The sequence below is a fragment of the Vicia villosa genome, linkage group LG5, assembly GCF_029867415.1.
Source record: "Vicia villosa cultivar HV-30 ecotype Madison, WI linkage group LG5, Vvil1.0, whole genome shotgun sequence".
Taxonomy (NCBI): domain Eukaryota; kingdom Viridiplantae; phylum Streptophyta; class Magnoliopsida; order Fabales; family Fabaceae; genus Vicia; species Vicia villosa.
Window position 1 is genome coordinate 89970885 of NC_081184.1, and position 21685 is coordinate 89992569.

The following is a 21685-nucleotide window of genomic DNA, read 5'->3' on the forward strand; positions in this document are numbered from 1 at the left end:
AAATTAATAAATATAATATTGACAGACAATGTTAATTATTAAATTTAATGAATAAATATGAAAATTACTATAATATAACAAGTACTTAAATAATAAAAATTAATTTTAATATAACTAATTTATTAAAATAAATGTTTATAAAATAATCAATTATAATAAAATGATATATAAACAATTAAAATATCACATTTTATATGAGACAAATTATTGATTAAATAATAAAACTTACTAAAAATGATAAATATATTGTTTTTAAAAAAGTTGCGATGTTACAATTTGCGCAAAGAGTGACATGTAGTTTGGAAGGTGAAATAACCTTTATAGAGTGGAGCGAGACACGTAAATTAACGACTCAAAATAAAGGAAAACAAATAGATGAAAAAACAATTTTTGGATTTACCTCATAATTACAACGAAACTCGAGTACACTTGAGGGGAGCGCCACACCCTACTCTAGGGACCTATGGCCACGTGTAGAGACAATCCTATGAAATATCTCAATGATGAAATTGCCATTTAATGCACTTATATCAAAGGTTACTCACGCTGACTCCCAAGTCTTTTCTACTTCGGCGAATAAAAAACCCAACACAATATACTGAAAAAATTCTCATTGTTGCGTTATGGTATACCTTGGGGAAATTGTTCTAGACCTACCACATGTTCAATAAGGAGAAGACCCAATCACCATGGTGTCGAAGGTACAATGAAATCGCAACCTAGAGACCCATACTTGATCCACGCTTCAGGCAGTCGATCACCATTGGGTATTATCTAAGAGACCCCTGCATTCCATGTCAGGAAGCATGAGGCGTCTTTAACTGACCCTCATGTATAAAACATCTCACACAAGATCAGAGGTTTGTTCTAACCATAACTTACTCTACTATTTTATTACTCATTCATTAACTTAAGCGTTGTAGTACTAACCTTGCAGGTTCATTCTTTCTCCGTTGTAACGAAAAATGACTCTATTACTCCAATACATTTCACCATACATTTCTAATTCCACAAACGAAACAATAACATTCGAAATTTTTTTTACAATTAAAAGCTATTAATTATTAACTTTCAAATTCCGACAACATTTTCTTTTATTTTTTTCTCTCTATCTCTTTTAATAAAAGTATAATAAATTAATTTAAATAAATAACTTAAAAAGGTTCAAAAATCTATTAAACTAATTTAATTAGTAGCGAATATCAGCAACTTCAAACTCCTGACATTTCACAATCATTAAACTTATAGAAAAACATTTAAAAATAATAAAATAAGATGTAAATAAATGTGAAAATTAATTTTACAATAATTATTTCATTAGAAATAAAAATATTAAAAAAAAAACACCAGAGCTGAGAGTTACGAAGTAAGAACACAAAACAGTGAGTCAAGTCGCGTAGCGAGTCTGAGTCTAACTCGGTGTGCACACACACGAGAAAGAACAGTGTGTGTGTGAAGACTGAGAATCAGAAGCAAAAACAACATGGCGGTAAGAGCCACAGTATCACGGTTTCCAATTGATGCGGACGCGCGCGAGGGTTCCGGCCTCCTATGGGGAGTAACCGTCGCACCATTCGCCGCCGCCGACGAAAACGGCCAATCTCCGGCATACGGATCCGGCGGCGACCTCTTACCCCGGTGCGAGAATTGCTGGGCTTACTTCAACACCTACTGTGAGCTTGAACAATGGTCATGGGCTTGCTCCCTCTGCGGAAACCTCAACGGCCTCTCTTCCAACGCGATCGAACGCTATTCTCGACCGCAATCGTGCGCCGAGATGATGTCCTCTTTCGTAGATCTCGAATTGCCTCGTAAGGATTTCAATTGTTTTGGTTTCTTCGTTTGATTTTGCTCAGTTTTTTTTTTTTGGAATTTAACGGTTTTGGATTTCGATTTTGCAGAAGAAGAATCTGATGCTGCTGCATTGCAAGCATGTCCTGTTTATGTTGCTGCTGTTGACTTGTCGTGTAAGATTATTTGCTTTTTGCATCATTTTACTGCTTATTCATCTGTTGTAGTAGCTGGGATTGGATTTTGACAATGGAATGGTTTTGGTTCAGTGAGGTTTTGCACTTGTTTTGTTGGTTCATTGACTATTACCTGGATCCTAATTTCTAACTGCAAGTAGCTTTAGAACTTACAATAACAATAGTATCAAATTTTTCATTCTTTAGAATGTGGTACTGGAGGGTTAGACTGTGGGTGTAAATTACATAATGTTTCGGGGCTCAATGTGAATGATAAAAGACAGAAAGCACATGCAAAGCTTATTTGCAAAGCTTATTTTACTGCTAGTTAGACACATAATTTGTAGAAAGATAAGGTCGCAATTACAGAAACAGCCATGATATTAATCTGTTTTGCTTATCATTTCCCCCTTTCTGCCTATTCTTGGTCATTTTAGAACTGTGTAGAAGGATGCAATCATCAAGATGAAGAAAATTTCCCCTAATTTAGTTACTATAACTTTGATTGGTTTCAAGCATTGTATTTTTCCTATACTTGTCTTCTTTGTAGCCTTGATTCAGTTCCTAAATAATCCGATGTATCATTTTGTAATTATTACTTCGTTACCAACTTAAATAAACATCTCGGGTTTCACTGCAGCTTCAGAGGAATTTCTGGAACTCACTAAAAGTGCATTACTGGCAGCTTTGGAAGGTATTATGTTGATTAAACTATATATTTCTTTCCTGCATAAGGTATGTTCGTTGAATATTGCTCTTATTTTTGTTGTTCTATTGCAGCGCTTGCTCCCGGTTCACTTTTTGGGCTTGCTACCTTCAGCCACAAACTAGGACTGTATGATGTTCAAGGTCCAATACCTGTTGTGAAAAATGTTTTCATCCCTCCTGATGCAGAGGGAACCTTAACAATTGAGCTTGAAGATGTCATGCCTTTGTTACAGTTTCTGGCTCCTGTATGTTAATTTTACAATGTTTTTTTGTTTTTTAATTTTATTTCTTGGGTACAAGTTCTGATGTTAAAGCAGATGTATTATACTATTTGAAAAAATATGTCAAATCTTAACTCCGTATTTTTATTGAAGGTGGATACCTGTAAGGACCGTATTGCATCCACACTTGAAACACTTAGGCCAACAACTTCATGGGAGAGAACCACAGGAGCAGGTCAAGGACTGGATGGTGTTCTGCTAGGTGGGCGTGGTTTTGGGGTGGCAATGGAAGCCCTCTGCAGTTACCTTGGATCTGAATATGGAAACACTTTTGCACTAGGTCTCTATGATTATCCATGAATCTTACCATTTATGATTTTGTTAACATACTTTTGTAATGTTTAATCTTACTTCAAAATTCCAGTGAGCCATTATTTCTATTGAATACTGCAGCTAGAATCTTTGCTTTCTTGTCTGGTCCTCCTGATTATGGAGCTGGACAATTGGACACGAGACGATATGGTGAGCAGTATGCAAGCAAAGGGGAGGACGCGGATCGTGCTTTACTCCCAGAGCAGACACCTTTTTATAAAGATCTGGTATTTAACTTATTGTTATTACTATTACTATTTCCCATATCCCAGAAGTGGGAGAATTAATATGTGTTTCACAGGCTGCTGTTGCTGTTCAAGTAGGTGTATGTGTTGACATATTTGCTGTAACAAATGAGTACACTGATTTGGCATCCCTAAAATTTTTGAGTATTGAAAGCGGGGGTTCCTTATTTTTTTATACAAGTACCGAAGATTCAACTTTGCCTCAGGATATGTAAGTCTCATCTGTAAACATCATATGTTTCGACATGTTTTAACTTTTACCGGTAAAATCATTTCAACTGTTTGATGTGCTTCAATAGGAAATAGATATTCAATATTTGCTGATTGGCTGTGTATCCATGTCTTCGATACAATCTTTGGTTGAGGCTGTACTATACCATTTTTTCTCTCCTTAATCCCTCTGGGTATTTTTGTGCTAACCATATAAAAATGAAAGCATATTATCTTACATACATCTTTTAAAGTTATGAAGTCCAATTAAATTGACCACTTATGCTTTTATCAATCACTTACCTTAGTGATAAATGTGGACTAACATTTGATAATTAAACAAATGTTTTTGAAAATCTGAAGTGTTGCACACTACCATCTTAAATATCAATGATATTTAGTAAAGTAAAGACTTGCCCAAATACCAATGATATTGACCGCTTATGCCTTTTTATCATATATTGTGATGTCTCTCTTTGCAGGTATCGAATGCTGAGTAGGCCATATGCTTTTGGCTGTGTTCTGCGATTAAGAACCTCAACTGAATTTAAACCTGGAAATTCTGTAAGTGTGTTGTATGTGATGGATTTGTAATTCTCAACTTTTGCATCTTCTTATAATCTATACAATAACTTAGTATTGTATTGCAGTATGGTCACTTCTTTCCAGATCCACAGTATGAAAATGTTCAACATGTAATATGCTGTGATTCATATGCTACATATGCTTATGACTTTGTGTTTGAGAACAACATTGGGTTTTCAAGGTATAAATCATTACTTGTTACTATCACGTCTTCAACTTTATGACTTGAATTCTTATATATTGTTAATGCGACTGTTTAAATGGGGTGCATTCAGAAGTTGGAAATGTCATGTTAAGTCTTGTACTTTTGTGTTATTTAAACGTTACATCTTTTATTACAAAGCAATCCAAATAACTAAGCTCCAAACTCATTAATTTTTCTATCAATTATTGTGTGTGTGGTTTCACATAATGTAAACATGGCCTTTTTTATAGAAGCACGGATTCCGACACAGACATTGGGACACTACACGACAGGGACGTTTGACACCGATAATGCAAAAAATATAGGACAACGTCACCACTACATACATGATAGTATTTTACCTTCATTTATTATTAATAGATTTAAACAAATTTTAATCAAAATTAATGTCTTTAATCCTTCATTGATCAACAATGCTTTAAAACATGTTTAACCCTCTAAGATGTGTGTGAGATTTGTCCAAAAAATATATAAGGTGCGTTGTAGCTAAGGAAAAAAACAATTTTTTGGTGACGGTTCTCTGAATTGTCCGACACGTGTTGTTTGAGTGTTATATGGGTGTCAGACCGATTTAAAGAATGTCGAAGAAAAGAAAAAAAAAATTATTTTGGGACACTGCTGACTTTTCCGACACATGCCATACAGATGTCGTACAAGTGTCGGACACCGTGACACGCCTACTCCAAGAGGTGTCTGTGCTTCATAGGTTTGTGCAACAGTGCAAGCTTTAACTCTTTGTTTGTCTGGGTCTTTGGTTTTTCTTCTGCTGAATTCTGGAGTGGCAGTGATTTTTGAAAACCAAGACACAATCCAATCTAATCTGTTGAAACTAAAGGAAATTTAATTTCATTGTTTTGTGGCTAAGACGGTCCAATCTTATATTCACATACACTGCTTTTTGCTTGACAATGAATAATGTGATTTAATATGTTTGTGACATATTTTCAAGAGAATGTATACCTGTTGAAAGTAGCAGGGTTAGATACACTGCTTTTTGCTTGACAATGAATAGTGTTATTTTTTTATGTTTGTGACATATTTTCAAGAGAATATATACCTGTTGAAAGTAGCAGGGTTAGATAAATATAAATATAAATATAATACTCTTGTTGGCACGTGAATGAATGCAAGGGATTTTTTTAACGGAAAAGTAGCTGAATTTCTACTATCATTTGATATCATTTCTACCATAATATAGGAATACTTGTATGATATGGTTCCTATTCAGATAAAGTTTTATTCTCTGTTTTTTTTTTTTTGTAGAAGTAAATCAGATGTTCCTACACTCCAGATTGCATTCCAGTACTCAGTTGTAGTTCCTCCTCAGGAGCTTTCCAGTTCAGGAGGGGTATCTACAAGCAGGTATATATTCATATTCTCCTGTATGGATGTTTTTCATATCACGTATGGTGGGCGTATTGCTATTTTTTTTCATGGTCAAGTTCATTCATTTAAATATATTAATTACTTTTCTAAACCACTACCTTACCACTTATTTCTTTTTATCACTGGGCATTAACTGTCTCTTCTGAAGTTTGCTGCTTGTTCCTTGGCAAAGTCTTCTCTTCTGCAACCAAAGTTTTTGCATATTTTCTTATTACAAGCTCAAAGGTCCAATAGGAATATTACTATCTGTTAGTTGTAGATGGGATTTCTTAGTAGCCACATAACCTTGTCTTATATTTCTAGGTTTTGTTTAGTTTCTACTAGACTGTGAAGTATGAATCGTGTATGAGTCATTTGGCCAACACAACCAAGAGCTTAACATTTTTTGAACCAAAGGCTCTTCTGCTCTTTGAACATTTTGAAACAAGTTCCGATGAATATTTCAGCACATTTCCTAAGGAATATTTTGTTGGTTTTCTCTTCACAGAGGCTTGATTCGGGATGGAAAACACTGTTGTGAAATTTGCCACATTCTCCAATGAATAATTTTAGAATAGTTATATCTGTATATATGAATTTTGTTTCTTTCCATATGCCTGCTTGTCTTTTTGTTGGGTTTGTTCTGTAGCGTGCCTTTAATTATAGTTGTTTATTAATTCTCACTGATACTATCAATTATGTGATATCTTGAGAGGTTGTCTTGGCACAATATATATATTTAATTCATGTCAAGAGTTCTATTTTATTTTGCATCCTGAGAAAATCGTTACTGTTAACTTGAACAATATATGTTGTTATGCATTTAGTTGCTAATGTTGTTGTTTCTCTTTACTCAAGTTTTTGGGGTAGTTGTGGTCTGACAACCGCTTTTGGAATGCCAATTCCTTTTCATTATTGATATTTATTGGCTCATCTTCCTAGTCTTCTGTAAATATGCTTAAATTTATCAGTTTCTTCAAAGATCGAAAGTTTTCTGAACGATGTATTGAAAACTTTTTGGGCTTAGTTTGGTGTACTTAATTTTGTTACAGAACAAAGCATCATTCTCTTCAACGCCGGCTAAGGATCCGAACAGTGCAGTTTGGCGTTGCTCAGGACATTCACGAACTTTACGACAGCTGTGATCCTGAAGTTGTTCTATCTTTGCTTGTGCATAAGGTGACTATATATTCAACCTGAGTTATATAACATTGCCGCAATAGCAATATTCTCATGTCCTGTATTCTTCTTAAAACTAATAATAATGAGTTGTTTTCAACTCAATTTTCTGATTAATTTACTTGTATTGTATTTTGCAGGTTATACTCGCCTCTTTGGAGGAAGGAGTTCGGGAGGGTAGACTTTTGCTTCAAGAATGGCTAGTGATCCTTGCAGCTCAGTACAATGATGCTTATAAACTTGTTCAGTATAGTAATGGAAATTCAATAAGATCTCAGATTGATGTTGCCTTCTCTCAATGTCCTCAACTGCAGCCCCTACCACGCCTAATCTTTGCTCTCCTTCGAAACCCTCTTCTTCGCTTCCACGAAGAAGGTGTTCATCCTGACTATCGGATCTATCTTCAATGCCTGTTTAGGTAACTGATGCTTTCTTCTTTTTTTTTTTAGCAATGGAGTTTGCATGATCATGTTGTCTGGTAAAAGGAAATAGACTAAACATAAAACTGATTGAACTGAAGTCTAAGACACCCAAAGGTTACCTTTAAACAAATTTTTCCCGTTTTAATTGGTTTAAAATTTTAACAAAAGTGAGTGTGCAAAAGTGAGTTGAAAGATAAGGATACCAGTTGTTAATCTGGTAACCAAATAATAAAAATGCAAAGCTTCAGAAGCTGTCAGTATGTTGTTTTGAGAATTGATTATGTAATTCATTTTTTTTGTGTTGCAGTGCTTTGGAACCGAGTTCTCTTCATCGTGCTGTGTATCCAGTATTGACATCATATGCTACTCCAGACAAACAAGCATATCCTCGCCATTCCTTGAGTCGTGCTGCACTGCTTACCAGTGGCAGCCCAATATTTTTCCTGGATGCATTCACAGTTTTGATTGTGTTTTATTCCTCAACTGCAGACCCAACTCTTCCTTTTCCTCCACCCCATGACTGTAAGTTTTTTCTATTTTTTCTTCCTTCTGTCTGCATTGGATTAATTAGCATCAGTTTAATACGGTCCGCCTAAATTATATGCAAAATACCTTGTCAGGCTTGTTAAGGACTACAATCAACAAATTGAAGAAAGAAAGATCCATCACTCCTAAACTCATATTTATTCGAGGAGGGCATGACGATGCCTCAGTTTTTGAGAACTTTCTGATCGAGGAGCAGGATGTTGATGGAAGTGGTCTTACAAGTGTGATGGGTTTTGTTTCCTTCCTTGAAGATATAACTCAGAAAGTTTTAGAATTCATAAAATAGAGAGATCCCTTTGGGGTGCAATGTCTATTTACAGATACAGGAAAATAGGAAATGTATACATACATTAAGGGAGCTTCCATTTTGTGAGGAAGGGTTTAAGTTAGTAAGGAACGAGCAATTGAGTCAAGGTGGTGGTTTTTTCCCGTTTGTTGTACCTGTCTTTTTAATCATTTGTGACCCCTTTTGAAGTGCTAGTCGATGTACATTATGAGTTTTAATAAAAATATATTTCCCCCTTTGTAAGACCTTTTCTTCTATCTATTATGATAAAGTGAAGAGATGGTTTGAATGAACATACAAATTTGGTTTTGACATGTCTGTTAGAATTGATAGCAACGACTTGCTTTGAATGCAACTTTGCACATGATTGTTCAGATTGTTCTTTGTGTAAATATTAAGACTATCTCGGCTTAAAATACTTTCCTTCTTCTTTATCAAACTAGGCTAGGCCATTAGGAAATTGTTTTTTCCACCGTAAGCATTGAAATATTCTTGGAATCTCGAAATGCACTTTCGGATGCATTCCATTTACATCAAGTTCATGCCCAAGTGAGCCACATCCTTAGTTGATAAAAAAAATACAGTCCGGAAAATCTGGGGAGAAAAAACAGTCCGGAAATTTGGAAGTATACTTCTGTGATCGGTCGGTTTTATTTCTATAATTTGGGCAAACACTGTCTATGAAAAAAAGAAAAGCATGACAAAAAAGGTTTGCAAACACAATAATGTTTTTTTTCAATACATTCAATATTAAGACTTATAATATGCACTATGTATTTGGTAGGAGTAGAACTTCATTTATTGGCTATATGTATTTGGTAGTACTTCATTTTTATTGGCTTATGATTCAGGATGGAAAGACAACCCTGGATCTAGGCTTATGTTATGTAAAAGACTTCATGTCTAATGACCTTACTAGATTACTCAAGGTAGTTCTAGCCAACTGAGTTCTATAATGTGCAAGGTGTAATTGTGTGGAATAGGTTGAAGTTTCAATTAAATGTTATGTGCTCTAATCGATGCTTCAAGCTTCTTCAATTGTTGGGGATCTTAGAAACAGATCTTTTTCAAAATGATGAAACCTTTGATGGAATCTTTGATATGAATGATCCTGCAATTTTTTTCCAGCATAGCTTTAACTCATAGTTTTGTGAAAAATCAAATACATCGTGCAAATTATAGGTCTAAATATTGAATGAATTGAACAAATAGGATTGTATATGCAAACTTCTTTTGTTTTGTCTAGGGTGGATAAGAAGATGCATCTCCGAATTTATTTATGTTCAAATTAGCATGTCTCAGTCACTGAATACTCCTCTCTTTTGCAGTCCCATCCTAGTGGACATTTTATTTACGAATAACTTCCACCCAAATAATCGAATCTTGGTTGAAACTTTGATTTTCTGCAGCAGACCCAGTTCTTATTGCACTTCCACTGCCACGTGATAACCTGCATTGAAAATCACAAATAATTGATGGTAACTCGACCTGACTGAAAAACCCTTCACATCATGCCACTAGACAAAACTATCTTCAACATCCTGCTTCAAGATCACTCCCTACAATAAACTCATCAACTCCTCCTACTGAATAGCAACATTAGTTGAGTCACTAGTACCATATATGTAAATATCCCCTTTCCAACCATTCTAGGACCACACCCCATGTTAGCAATCATTACATATGGGTGGATTGAATAGGAAAATACATCAGAATATACTTTGCATAAAGCCTTAGGCCTTAATCTTGCTAAATTTCCATTTTCTAATCGACTATCTTCTACTGCCTCAACATCTAACTTATTGAGACCACTGGTTTCTTTATCCACTTCCAAGTTTAGGAACCCAAAGAATTCCCATATTACCCTTATAGCCTGCAGCAAGGCCCTAGAGTAAGAGATTAGGGATGACAATGGGTCGAGTGCGGGTTTCACACTATCCAAACTCGCACCCGAAATCGGCACCCGAATTCGAATTTGAACCAAAAGGCTATTCGGTGGAAAAATAACACCCACGTCCACACTTGTTGGATTCAGTTTTTTTTACCCATACCCGAACCTGCAACAAAATACATAAAATACAATTTTCCTTTATATACATAATATATATATATATATATATATATATATATATATATATATATATATATATATATATATATATATATATATATATATATATATATATATATATATATATAAGCGGGTGTGATTTCGGGTTTCGGGTGCGGGTCACACTACCCAAACTCGCACCCGAAATATCGGGTGACACCCGAACCCCAAGCCAAACCCAGTCAACTCGGGTTTTCACCCGTTGACTCGGGTTCGGGTGCGGGTGGGCCCCACAGATTTGGGTGTTCTTGTCATCCCTATAAGAGATGATCAGTTTAATGCTCTTTTGATCAGCTAAGCACACTGACATCCTTGAATATTTGGATTTAAACCATTTTCCATAGTACAATGTCAAGACATTCGATTGAACATTGTATTCCTCTAATATCCAAAATAATTGAGAGTAAAAACCTCTTTGCATAATACATAACCCTTGTTAAATATCAGGATTAGCTCATTGTTGATCCAAGGGACAAAAAATTGTTTCTAAGAAGAAACAAATTATTAGACTTGACCCATAATTTTACTCCTAAATTCACCATAATTAGGTATTTATTTGTTGAAACAATAGGTGAAACAAAATCTAAATAATGAATTCTCTTACATGAATAAGCTAAGCTTTGGAGAAAACATTGTTGACTTGGAAGTTATTTGATTCTGTGCCTTCTAGTTCTTTAGAACCGATCTCACTTTTGGAGTGCCAGTCTGTTTAAATGATGTTCCAACATTTGTTTGGACATCAAGCCTTTTCTCCATGATTGAACCATTGACTTAGGTTCTGGAGTATTCAAAAATTCTACTATCAGCAGAGTACATCCTTCTGGTATCTTGAAGGAAATGATGAAGATCTTTGATTTTTCTTTGTAATGGATTAGTCAGGATATTCTTTCGAAAAACCATCAACAACCTTAAGGCAAGTCTTCCATCTTGTATTTACCTCATTGGTCCCATGATAGAAGTTCTTAGAACTTTGTCAACAGTCTGATGTTACCACTTTTATAGGCTTCATCTTGATTTTGATCAGAAAGCATGTAGATGAGCTAGTGGATTCTTGAGGAACCACACAAATAAAAGCTATTTTGGACTTAGCTCCCCCATTAGTCTTCATCTTATTAGTGACCATACAATCTTCTTTAATGAAACTTATCTTCATACTTTAGTCACACAGTTGGCTTATGAGAGTTTCACTAGTCATTAGTTCTTTAGAAATAATAAAAACCTTATTAAGATTAGAAAATATTGTTCCAACCAGTTTCTCAATATGTGTCTTGAACAACCAATGTCAAAGAAGATATACCAGTATTCTTTTGCAAAATAAACTATAAGGGAAATACTTTCCTTGAATTTTATCCCTTGCTCGGTCAACCTTTGGGATATAAATACATCTCGAGGATAAAGTGGCCTGACATGCTCATCTTATCCCACAGAAGAAACAATTCCATTTCAAGCCCCTGTCATTAGCTTGAGGATTCTGATGTCTGGTATGATGTTGAAGCATGTTGTTTAACATTATTGACTCAGCTTAACCATATTAACAATATTAACATTATTGACTTAGCTTTTCCGAGTTTTGAGTCTGATGATATGAGTAGTGAGAATTTGTTTGTTTCGGTTGCTGGTTATTTGATTCCGGGATGATTTGTTTGAAAATGTACCTATGATTAGTCCTTTGATTTCCCAAAATGTGATTCACAATAATTCCTTATTTGAAAATGTTTCCATAGAGCCTGATTTTGTAAACCTTTACCCTACTTTTAAGCTTAGCCCACTCGCGGCCACTCCTCCGGTTTTATACACACATACTGTAGTAGATCCTGTTGATGAAGATCCATCACTACCACCTTATGATACACATATTGCCGAAGTCATTCACGAAGAGCTTCAACCATATGAAGTCGACGATGCCTAAGAAATCGAGCGACTCAAGGGACTTGCAGTGAATTTTGATGAAACTCCGGGAGATTTCACCGAAGATGGTAATTTAGGTTCTGATTCTGATTCTTGGTTTGATTTAGATTTTGATAGTTTAGTGAAGAGTTAGAAAGCTAGAATAGTTGAACATAGGTTTTAGATGACTTTGGCTGAGCTTTTACATGAGAGTAAAGTGGTTCATGTTTCAATTTACGAGAATTTAGAAGTTGAAATTAGTGGCATTCGACACGATTCTAGGCTTGTAACTTCTGGTAATTTGTTTGTGTGCCGTGTTGGAAGTAAAAACGACAGACATATGTTTTTCAGAGAGGCTGATAAACGAGGAGCTGCTACTGTTAAGTTAACATTCATAGCCGTTACTTCTCTTTGGAAAACTATTAGCTACAAGAACCTTACATCAATCGAAGTTGAAAGCATCTCAAATGGATATGATGAAGGAGGATTATCAGCGGGAGAAAGCTTAGAGATTTACAAAGAAACCTTTTAGAGAGTTGGATCAGAATCATTTTTCAGAGCTTCTCTAGAAACTGTCCACCTCAGAAACTCCACCAAGTTGTGTTATCTTTGATGTTTTTTTGCCTTGGACTCTTGATGTTGGTCAGAGCTTTGGGTTACTCAGAGTATGGCCGGAATTATAAAGCTTTAATGATTACGGAATAGGTTCCGTGCCTAAGAAGTTTAAGGGAGAATTTGTTATTGGCTATAATTTTACACTAGCCAATTGTAACAGTAAAATCATCGGTGCAGAACTTTATTCAAAAGGTTTTAAAGTAGAAAATGGTCCTCTAGAAGCTGCTGTCAACAAGGTTTCTTCAAATTAACTAGAGACAGTGATGGACATGGAACACACACATCTTCCACCATTGTAGGATCCATTGTTGCTAATGCTAGCTTATTCGGAATTACCAAAGGAACAACTAGAGGCGGTGCTCCAAGTGCAAGGCTTGCTCTCTACAAGGCCTGTTGGTTTGGATTTTGCAATGATGTTGATGTTCTTTCTGCTATAGATAATGCCATTCATAGCGGTGTTAACATACTTTCCCTCTCCTTTGGTCATAATCCCCCGCAGCCAAATTACTTCGAGGATGCATTCAGTGTTGGAGCATTCCATGCATTTCAAAATGGGAAATCTTGTTTCTGCTTCTGCTGGAAACTCGGTTTTTCCTCGAACGGCTTGCAATGTTGCTCCTTGGATCCTTACCGTCGCCGCTAGCACGTTAGATAGAGAATTCAGTTCAAATATATACCTCGACAACTCAAAAGTTTTGAAGGGTTTTTCTCTAAATCCAATAAAAATGGAGAGTTTTCATGGTTTTCTATATGGAAGTGCGGCTGCAACTTCTGGAGTTCCAAAAACAAATGCTAGCTTCTGCAAGAACAATACTCTAGATCCTTCCTTAATCAATGGAAAAATTGTTATCTGCACAATTGAAACATTCGTTGACAATAGAGAAGAAAAATCCATAATAGTAACGCAAGGTGATGGTGTTGGAATGATACTTATTGACCATTATGCCAAAGAAGTTAGTTTTCAGTTTTGTCATCCCAAGCACTATTATTGGTCAAATATAACACTAGATATTATCAAGCTTGATATCACAGGACCTGGACTGAATATTCTGGCAGCAAGGTCTCCAGGAAGCCACAGTTGAACAACTACCTGTCAACTATAACATCATTTCAGGAACAATATCTCCATTCTCATACGAATTTACAATATAAAATTATCGCAGATGTTGTGTTATTAAATTTGAAAATTTCTTTATCCACCTCCCTATGGGGGTCACCCCCAGCAAAAACCCCAACTTACCCCTGCTTTGGAGATGCATCTCCGAAGTATTGTTTTTTCTAAATTTTCTCAGACTTCGGAAGTGCACTTCCGAAAACATCAAATGGGGGGTGTTTTCGGAGATGCACTTCTGAAAACATTTTTTTTCACATTTTGGGGGGTTTCAGAAATGCACTTCCGAATTATGAAGAAATTGTGTTTTTTTTTATGTTTTTCTTAACAGTCCCGTATTTAATTAAACGAAAACGCCGAACAAACTAAATGACATATCAACATAAAATACTAATATGAAAAATAAAATCCGAATAATATATATATATATATATATACAAAACGAGTAATAGTGTGCGAAATACAATCCGAATACAAGAAAAATAAACCCGAACCCCTACTGGGTATGCCTAACCCTCTCTCCCTGGGACCTCCTCTGCCTCCTGTATGCCGCTGCACGACTCGCCTCACCGACGATCCTCTCCACCACGGCGACTGCCTCTGGACTGCCCTGATCAATGATACATCGATCCAACGCGTCCCGCCTAAGCAGCTCTATCCGCTGGCAGATCGGCAGGAGATCAATGGCATGGTCATCCTCGGCCTGCTGGTTCTCCAGGATCTCCTCGTATGTTGGCCTAGGAGCGCCGGAGAGTCGGATGTCATCAGAGGATGTGACACCCGATAGAACCATGTGACATACCCCTCCACACTGTGCCAGTCCTGGGTGACCTGCATACGACGATACTCCTCTGGTACCACATGACGCTCCCAATCCGCAAATATGTCAGTGAGCTGCACTCAGGTAACTGTGTCGGGAGCAGCCTCAAAAGGTGACCTGGGTATCATCTGCACAAATCCAAACTGCCGCATGCACCGCTCAGGGAGATACCTCACCATGGTGTTGGTCCCGCATGCCAACCAGCCAAAATATAACGAGATGCTGTCAAAGGCGAAAACAACAGTGTAGTCGCTGAATGGCCTCCAACTGATGTCTGTAACACCCCTCTAAAAACCCGCGACAATAGAATAAATATTAATCAGAGTCAACATGCAAGAGGTGTCACAATTCGTAAATAAAGAAAAATACACGTTCGGTACATGTCATGCATTCACTGAAAACATCTGTAATTATAACTCAATAAACAAACCATGTCTACACAGCGGAATTAAAATCATCAAGTCAAACATCCAACATTAATGTATCAGACTCTAGCAACAAAACAAATAGAGTTATAATCGAACTCTAAAAACAACGCGTTCCCAGTGTTACATCTACCAGAGCATGACACCGACACAATACTAAAAACCGACTTATGAGCTAATCCTCACCAAGTCGCGCCGCTATCCTCAATCTGAAAATGACAACAAGTAAGGGTGAGTCTCATCACAGTTAACCAACGTTATTGCATCATAAATAATAACATATCATAGTGATATCGTTCACCAACTGTTTCATATTCAGACAAATCATCATTCACACATCCACAGATAAACAGACAAGTCATCTTAAAACATACACCATCATGTTATAACCAAATCATGCACATGCATGAAACTGACACTATGCATGTGGTACCAAACATCACCAGTGGACATCATCCACCGACCGATCTATCATCATCCAGATACGGCCCTGCCAGCACAGATTCCACACAATGGGAATCCTGCCCTTCACTGTATCCTCTCATCATTAGGATACAGCCCTCATCAAATGACTATGAATGCATGCAACATATATACAACATACTATCATCATCTTCATACTATGAGTAGCATCATCTTATACTCATTCATCATCATTCCTCATCATCATCATTAACAAGTATGTTCAATATACATATAGTTGCATCATTCAATAAATCAGACAATAATATTTCATACAGAATCATCAGTTTAAAGTCACACGTCGTCAGACTTTCAATTATCACAAAACAGCAAAATCTGCAGGTCACGCTGGCCATACGCGTACCATACGCGTACCAACAGGGCCAGAATTTCACAAAAACACACACCATACGCGTATCATACGCGTACGGGCAGAAGCACAATTTCAGACAAAACATACACACCATACGCGTATCATACGCGTATGGACAGAACCATATTTCCACACAAAACAACATCATACGCGTATCATACGCGTACTAGCAGAAGGGCACATTCTGATGCACCATGGGGAGCGTACCATACGCGTACCACACCCCCCATACGCGTACCGTACGCGTATCATACGTGAATGGACAGCAGTTCACAGAAACCTGCAACTCACCATTCGTCTTCCTCGCGATTTCATCAGCACAGTCTGCGATTTGGGTCTAAAAACCAGAAAATTCATCTCATAATAGCATACGAATTCACCCAGAAACTACAGTATATGATCCAATAATCAATTTTGTTCATCATACTCTAGATCTACTCAGTTATTAGGGATTTATCAGTCCAAAATTTCAATCCAAAAGATGAACACAACACAGAACATGGAAACCATTGATCAAAACAATACTACCAATCTATACTATTACCTATAACACGATAATAGAGATTAAATGGAGAGTCTCCCCTTACCTTAGACAATTGTTCTTGATCCTTGGTCTCTCCCTCTACAGTTCTCCTTCTCGTTCTTCGTGTTCTCAACCCTCTGTTCTTTCACGTTCTTTCTTTCTTCCCAATTCCAATTGTTTTATGAAAAATAATAATAATTTAGTAAAAGGATTATAAAATCACCCTCCCCCTTTTACTATTTACTCATATGGCCCAAAAACCATAAATCATTATTTATTCATTATTTTCACAAAATCTTTATAATTCTAATTATTAATTCAATATTCCAATTAAATTAATATTAAAATTATACGGGTGTTACAACTCTCCCCCACTAAAAGAGTTTTCGTCCTCGAAAACATACCTCAGGTAAAAAGTTCTGGGTAAGAGTCCTTCATCTGACTCTCTAGCTCCCAGGTAACATTCCCTTCAGCTGGTCCTCCCCAAGCTACTCTGACCAAAGCTATTTCCTTGCCTCGCAATTGCTTCAGTCTCCGGTCTTCAATCCTCACAGGTAATGTCTCAACCGTCAAGTTATCTTTCACCTGTACATCATCTACTTGGATCACATGGGACGGATCCGAAATGTATTTCCTCAACTGAGATACATGAAACACATCATGCAAATTTGCAAGCATCGGCGGTAGAGCGATACGATAAGCCACTTCTCCCACTCTTTCAGAAATTTGAAATGGTCCAATAAAACGCGGAGTCAACTTCTTTGACTTCAATGCTCGACCAATTCCCGTCATAGGAGTAACTCTCATAAACACATGATCTCCCTCTTGAAACTCAAGTGTTTTCCTCCTTTTGTCGTGATAACTCTTCTGACGACTCTGAGAAGCCTTCATCTTCTCCTGAATCATCTTAATCTTCTCTGTAGTCTGTTGTACAATTTCTGGGCCAATCACAGCACTCTCACCAGATTCGTACCAACACAACGGCGTCCTACACCTCCTACCATACAAAGCCTCAAACGGAGCCATACCGATACTCGAATGATAACTGTTGTTGTAGGTAAACTCAATCAAAGGCAGATAACTATCCCAAGTACCTCCTTTTTCCAACACCCAAGCTCGCAACAAATCCTCTAACGACTGAATTGTCCTCTCAGTCTGTCCATCAGTCTGCGGATGATAAGCAGAACTCAGTCTCAGCTTAGTACCTAAAGCTTTCTGCAAACCTTCCCAGAACTTAGACGTAAACCGCGGATCTCTGTCTGACACGATACTTGAAGGAATACCATGCAGACTCACTATCTTCTCAATATACAATTGAGCCAGCTTCTCCATCGGATAATCCATTCTCACTGGTATAAAATGTGCAGACTTCGTCAACCTGTCTACCACGACCCAGATAGCTTCACAATTTCTGACAGTTCTTGGCAAACCCGACACAAAATCCATTGAGATGCTATCCCACTTCCACTCAGGAATATACATCGGTTGCATCAACCCAGATGGTTTCTGATGCTCAATCTTTGACTTCTGGCAAGTCAAACAAGAATACACAAACTCAGCAATTTCCTTCTTCATTCCCGGCCACCAAAACAACTTCCTCAAATCATGGTACATCTTGGTAGCACCAGGATGAATACTCAATCCACTACGGTGTCCTTCTTCCAAAATACGCTTTCGGAGTTCAATAATATCAGGAACACAAACTCGGTCACCAAACCTCAGTATACCATTCTCGTCGACTCTGAATTCACTACTCTTGCCTTGATTAACCAAGGTCAACTTATCAATCAATTCCACATCAACTTTCTGACCTTCTCTGATTTCTTCAAGAATACCACTAGTCAGCTTCAGCATACCCAATTTGACACTAACAGGAGTACCTTCACACACTAAACTCAAGTCTCTGAATTGCTCAATCAAATCCAATTCCTTCACCATTAGCATAGACATATGCAAGGTCTTCCTACTCAAAGCATCAGCAACCACGTTTGCCTTACCCGGATGGTAATTCAAACCAAAATCATAATCCTTCAGAAATTCTAACCACCTTCTCTGCCTCATGTTCAACTCTTTCTGATCAAAGAGATACTTCAGGCTCTTATGATCACTGAACACCTCAAATCTCGAACCATACAAATAGTGTCGCCACAACTTCAACACAAAAACCACAGCTGCTAACTCCAAATCATGAGTCGGATAATTCCTTTCATGCACTTTGAGTTGTCTCGACGCATAAGCGACCACTTGTTGATTCTGCATCAATACACCACCTAAACCCATCAGTGACGCATCACAATAAACCACAAATGATTCTGTCGGATTCGGCAAAATCAAAATAGGAGCACTAGTCAACCTCCTCTTCAGCTCTTGGAATCCCTCTTCACACTTTGCATCCCAAATAAAAGCTTGTCCCTTCCTGGTTAATTTAGTTAACGGCAATGCTAACTTTGAAAACCCTTCAATGAACTTTCGGTAGTAACCTGCGAGACCAAGAAAACTACGAATCTCTGACACTGACTTCGGAGCTTCCCACTGAGACACAGCTTCTATCTTTGTAGGATCAACAGCAATACCATTCTTAGAAATCACATGTCCAAGAAAACTGACTTCTTCCAACCAGAATTCACACTTCGACAGTTTGGCAAAAAGTTGCTTCTCTTTCAACAGCTCTAACACAGTTCTGAGATGTTCCGCATGTTCTTTCTCACTCTTAGAATATATCAGGATATCATCTATAAATACCACCACAAACTTATCGAGATACGGATGAAAAAATCCTGTTCATATATTCCATAAAAACGCCAGGTGCATTAGTAACTCCGAACGACATTACAAAATACTCATAATGTCCATACCTCGTTCTAAAGGCAGTCTTCTGAATATCGTCGTCTTTCACGCGAATCTGATGATACCCAGACCTCAGATCAATTTTACTAAATACACATGCCCCAACCAACTGATCCATCAAATCATCAATCCTCGGCAATGGATACCGATTCTTGATAGTAACCTTGTTCAATTGTCTGTAATCTACACACAGCCTCATTGAACCCTCTTTCTTCTTTACCAACAACACAGGCGCACCCCACGGCGAAACACTAGGACGAATAAATTTCTTCTCAAGCAATTCCTCTAACTGCTTCTTCAGTTCAGCCAATTCAGACGGCGACATACGATACGGTGCCATCGATACTGGACTAGTTCCTGGAACCAAATCAATAGAAAACTCCACTTCTCTTTCCGGTGGCAATTCATTCACATCTTCTGGAAAAACTTATGGGAACTCACACACAACAGGCAATTCGCTACTCGCCACTTTCTCCTTCACATTCATCAATGCAAACAACATAAACACTGTTGCACCATCTCCGATAGCCTCATTCACCTGTCTAGCTGTCATTTCCAGACCATCAGAACTAACCTCTTCAGGAAAAATCACCGTCTTCGCAAAACAGTTGATATGAACACGGTTGAATTCCAACCAGTTCATTCCCAGGATTACATCGAGTTGTTTGAACGGAAGGCACACTAAGTCCATCCCGAATTCTCTACCAAAAATATCAACCGGACAATTCAAGCATGCAGACGAAGTAGTTACTGAACCCGACGCAGGAGTGTCAATAACCATACTTCCATTTATGTCAGATATCTCAAGATTTAACCTCATAGCACAATCCAAAGAAATAAAAGAGTGAGTTGCTCCAGTATCAATAATTGCAACCAAAGGTGTGCCATGAATGAAACACGTACCTTTAATCAACCTGTCCTCTGGAGTAGTCTCTGACCCGGTCAAAGCAAAAACCTTTCCTCCCGATTGGTTCTTCTTTGGCTTAGGACAATTAGGACTGATGTGACCCTCTTCTCCGCAGTTGTAACAAGTCACAACCCTCTTCTTGCAGTCAGCAGCAATATGACCCACTTGGTCACACTTGTAACACTTCTTCTGATCAAGCTTGCACTCATTCCTACGATGTCCCATCTCACCACAATTATAACATCTGATACGAGCACTGGAATCTCCCCCACTGGGTTTCTTCCAATCAGCAGGTTTACCTCTACCATATGGCTTACCTCTATCCATATGTTTCTTCCCTTTTCTGTCAACCAACTCGCGAGAGTGAGATGACCTCAGCTTGATGTTATCTTCCTCAAAAATCCTGCTACAATCTACCAGATCAACAAACCTCCGGATTCTCTGGTACCTGATACCCTGCTTGATCTCATCACGAAGACCATTCTCAAATTTGACACATTTCGAGAACTCACTGGCTTCATCATCATTGTAGTGCACATAGTACCTTGCCAGTTCCACAAACTTGGCCGCATACTCCGGTACTGACATATTGCCTTGCACCAGTGCCAGAAATTCAACTTCCTTTCTGCCTCTGACATCTTCAGGAAAATACCTCCTCAGGAATTCCCTTCTAAATACAGTCCAAGTAATTGCTGTACCACCAGCATCCAGCTCAGCTCTGGTTGACATCCACCAGTCATCAGCCTCCTCAGATAACATATGAGTACCATACCTCACCTTGAGATCCTCAGCACAGTCAATGACTCTGAAAATCCTCTCGATCTCCTTAAGCCATTTCTGAGCACCTTCAGGATTATGCGTGCCATTGAACAATGGAGGATTGTTCCTCTGAAAACTGTTCAGTTGTCTGTCAGCACCAATCGCAGCTCCATTGGCATTCCCTCCCAATACACCAGCAATCATGCCTAGAGCCTCAGCGATAGCATCATCGTTTCTTCCTCCTCTTCCAGCCATTGTTCTGCTTAACACAAACAATCCAGTCAGAACAAAAGTATCGACAAATAATTCATATTAGTCGCGTACACGGAAAGACTGACACTAAGACTCTGGTCACAACGACCGACTATGCTCTGATACCACTATTGTAACACCCCTCTAAAAACCCGCGGCAATAGAATAAATATTAATCAGAGTCAACATGCAAGAGGTGTCACAATTCGTAAATAAAGAAAAATACACGTTCGGTACATGTCATGCATTCACTGAAAACATCTGTAATTATAACTCAATAAAC

At 37.7% G+C, this 21685-nt stretch overlaps 1 protein-coding gene and 1 pseudogene across 2 annotated transcripts; both read left to right on the forward strand.

Moving 5' to 3' along the window:
* Window positions 1-1337: 1337 nt before the first annotated feature.
* On the forward strand, window positions 1338-8554 carry LOC131601827 (protein transport protein SEC23 D-like). Of its 2 annotated transcripts, none has more exons than XM_058873721.1 (14): window positions 1338-1811; window positions 1902-1967; window positions 2608-2661; window positions 2748-2920; window positions 3050-3236; window positions 3350-3495; window positions 3570-3724; window positions 4206-4287; window positions 4374-4489; window positions 5777-5875; window positions 6931-7057; window positions 7198-7475; window positions 7787-8001; window positions 8100-8554. In XM_058873721.1, the coding sequence occupies exons 1-14, from the start codon at window positions 1484-1486 to the stop codon at window positions 8309-8311; spliced, it is 2238 nt and encodes a 745-aa protein (XP_058729704.1). In that variant the 5' UTR covers window positions 1338-1483; the 3' UTR covers window positions 8312-8554. The 2 variants fall into 2 exon arrangements, with proteins under 2 accessions (XP_058729704.1, XP_058729705.1); XM_058873722.1 differs by having other exon boundaries at window positions 5780-5875.
* A 3938-nt stretch (window positions 8555-12492) lies between these two features.
* LOC131604984 (subtilisin-like serine-protease S) lies at window positions 12493-14075 on the forward strand (annotated as a pseudogene).
* Window positions 14076-21685: the final 7610 nt, after the last annotated feature.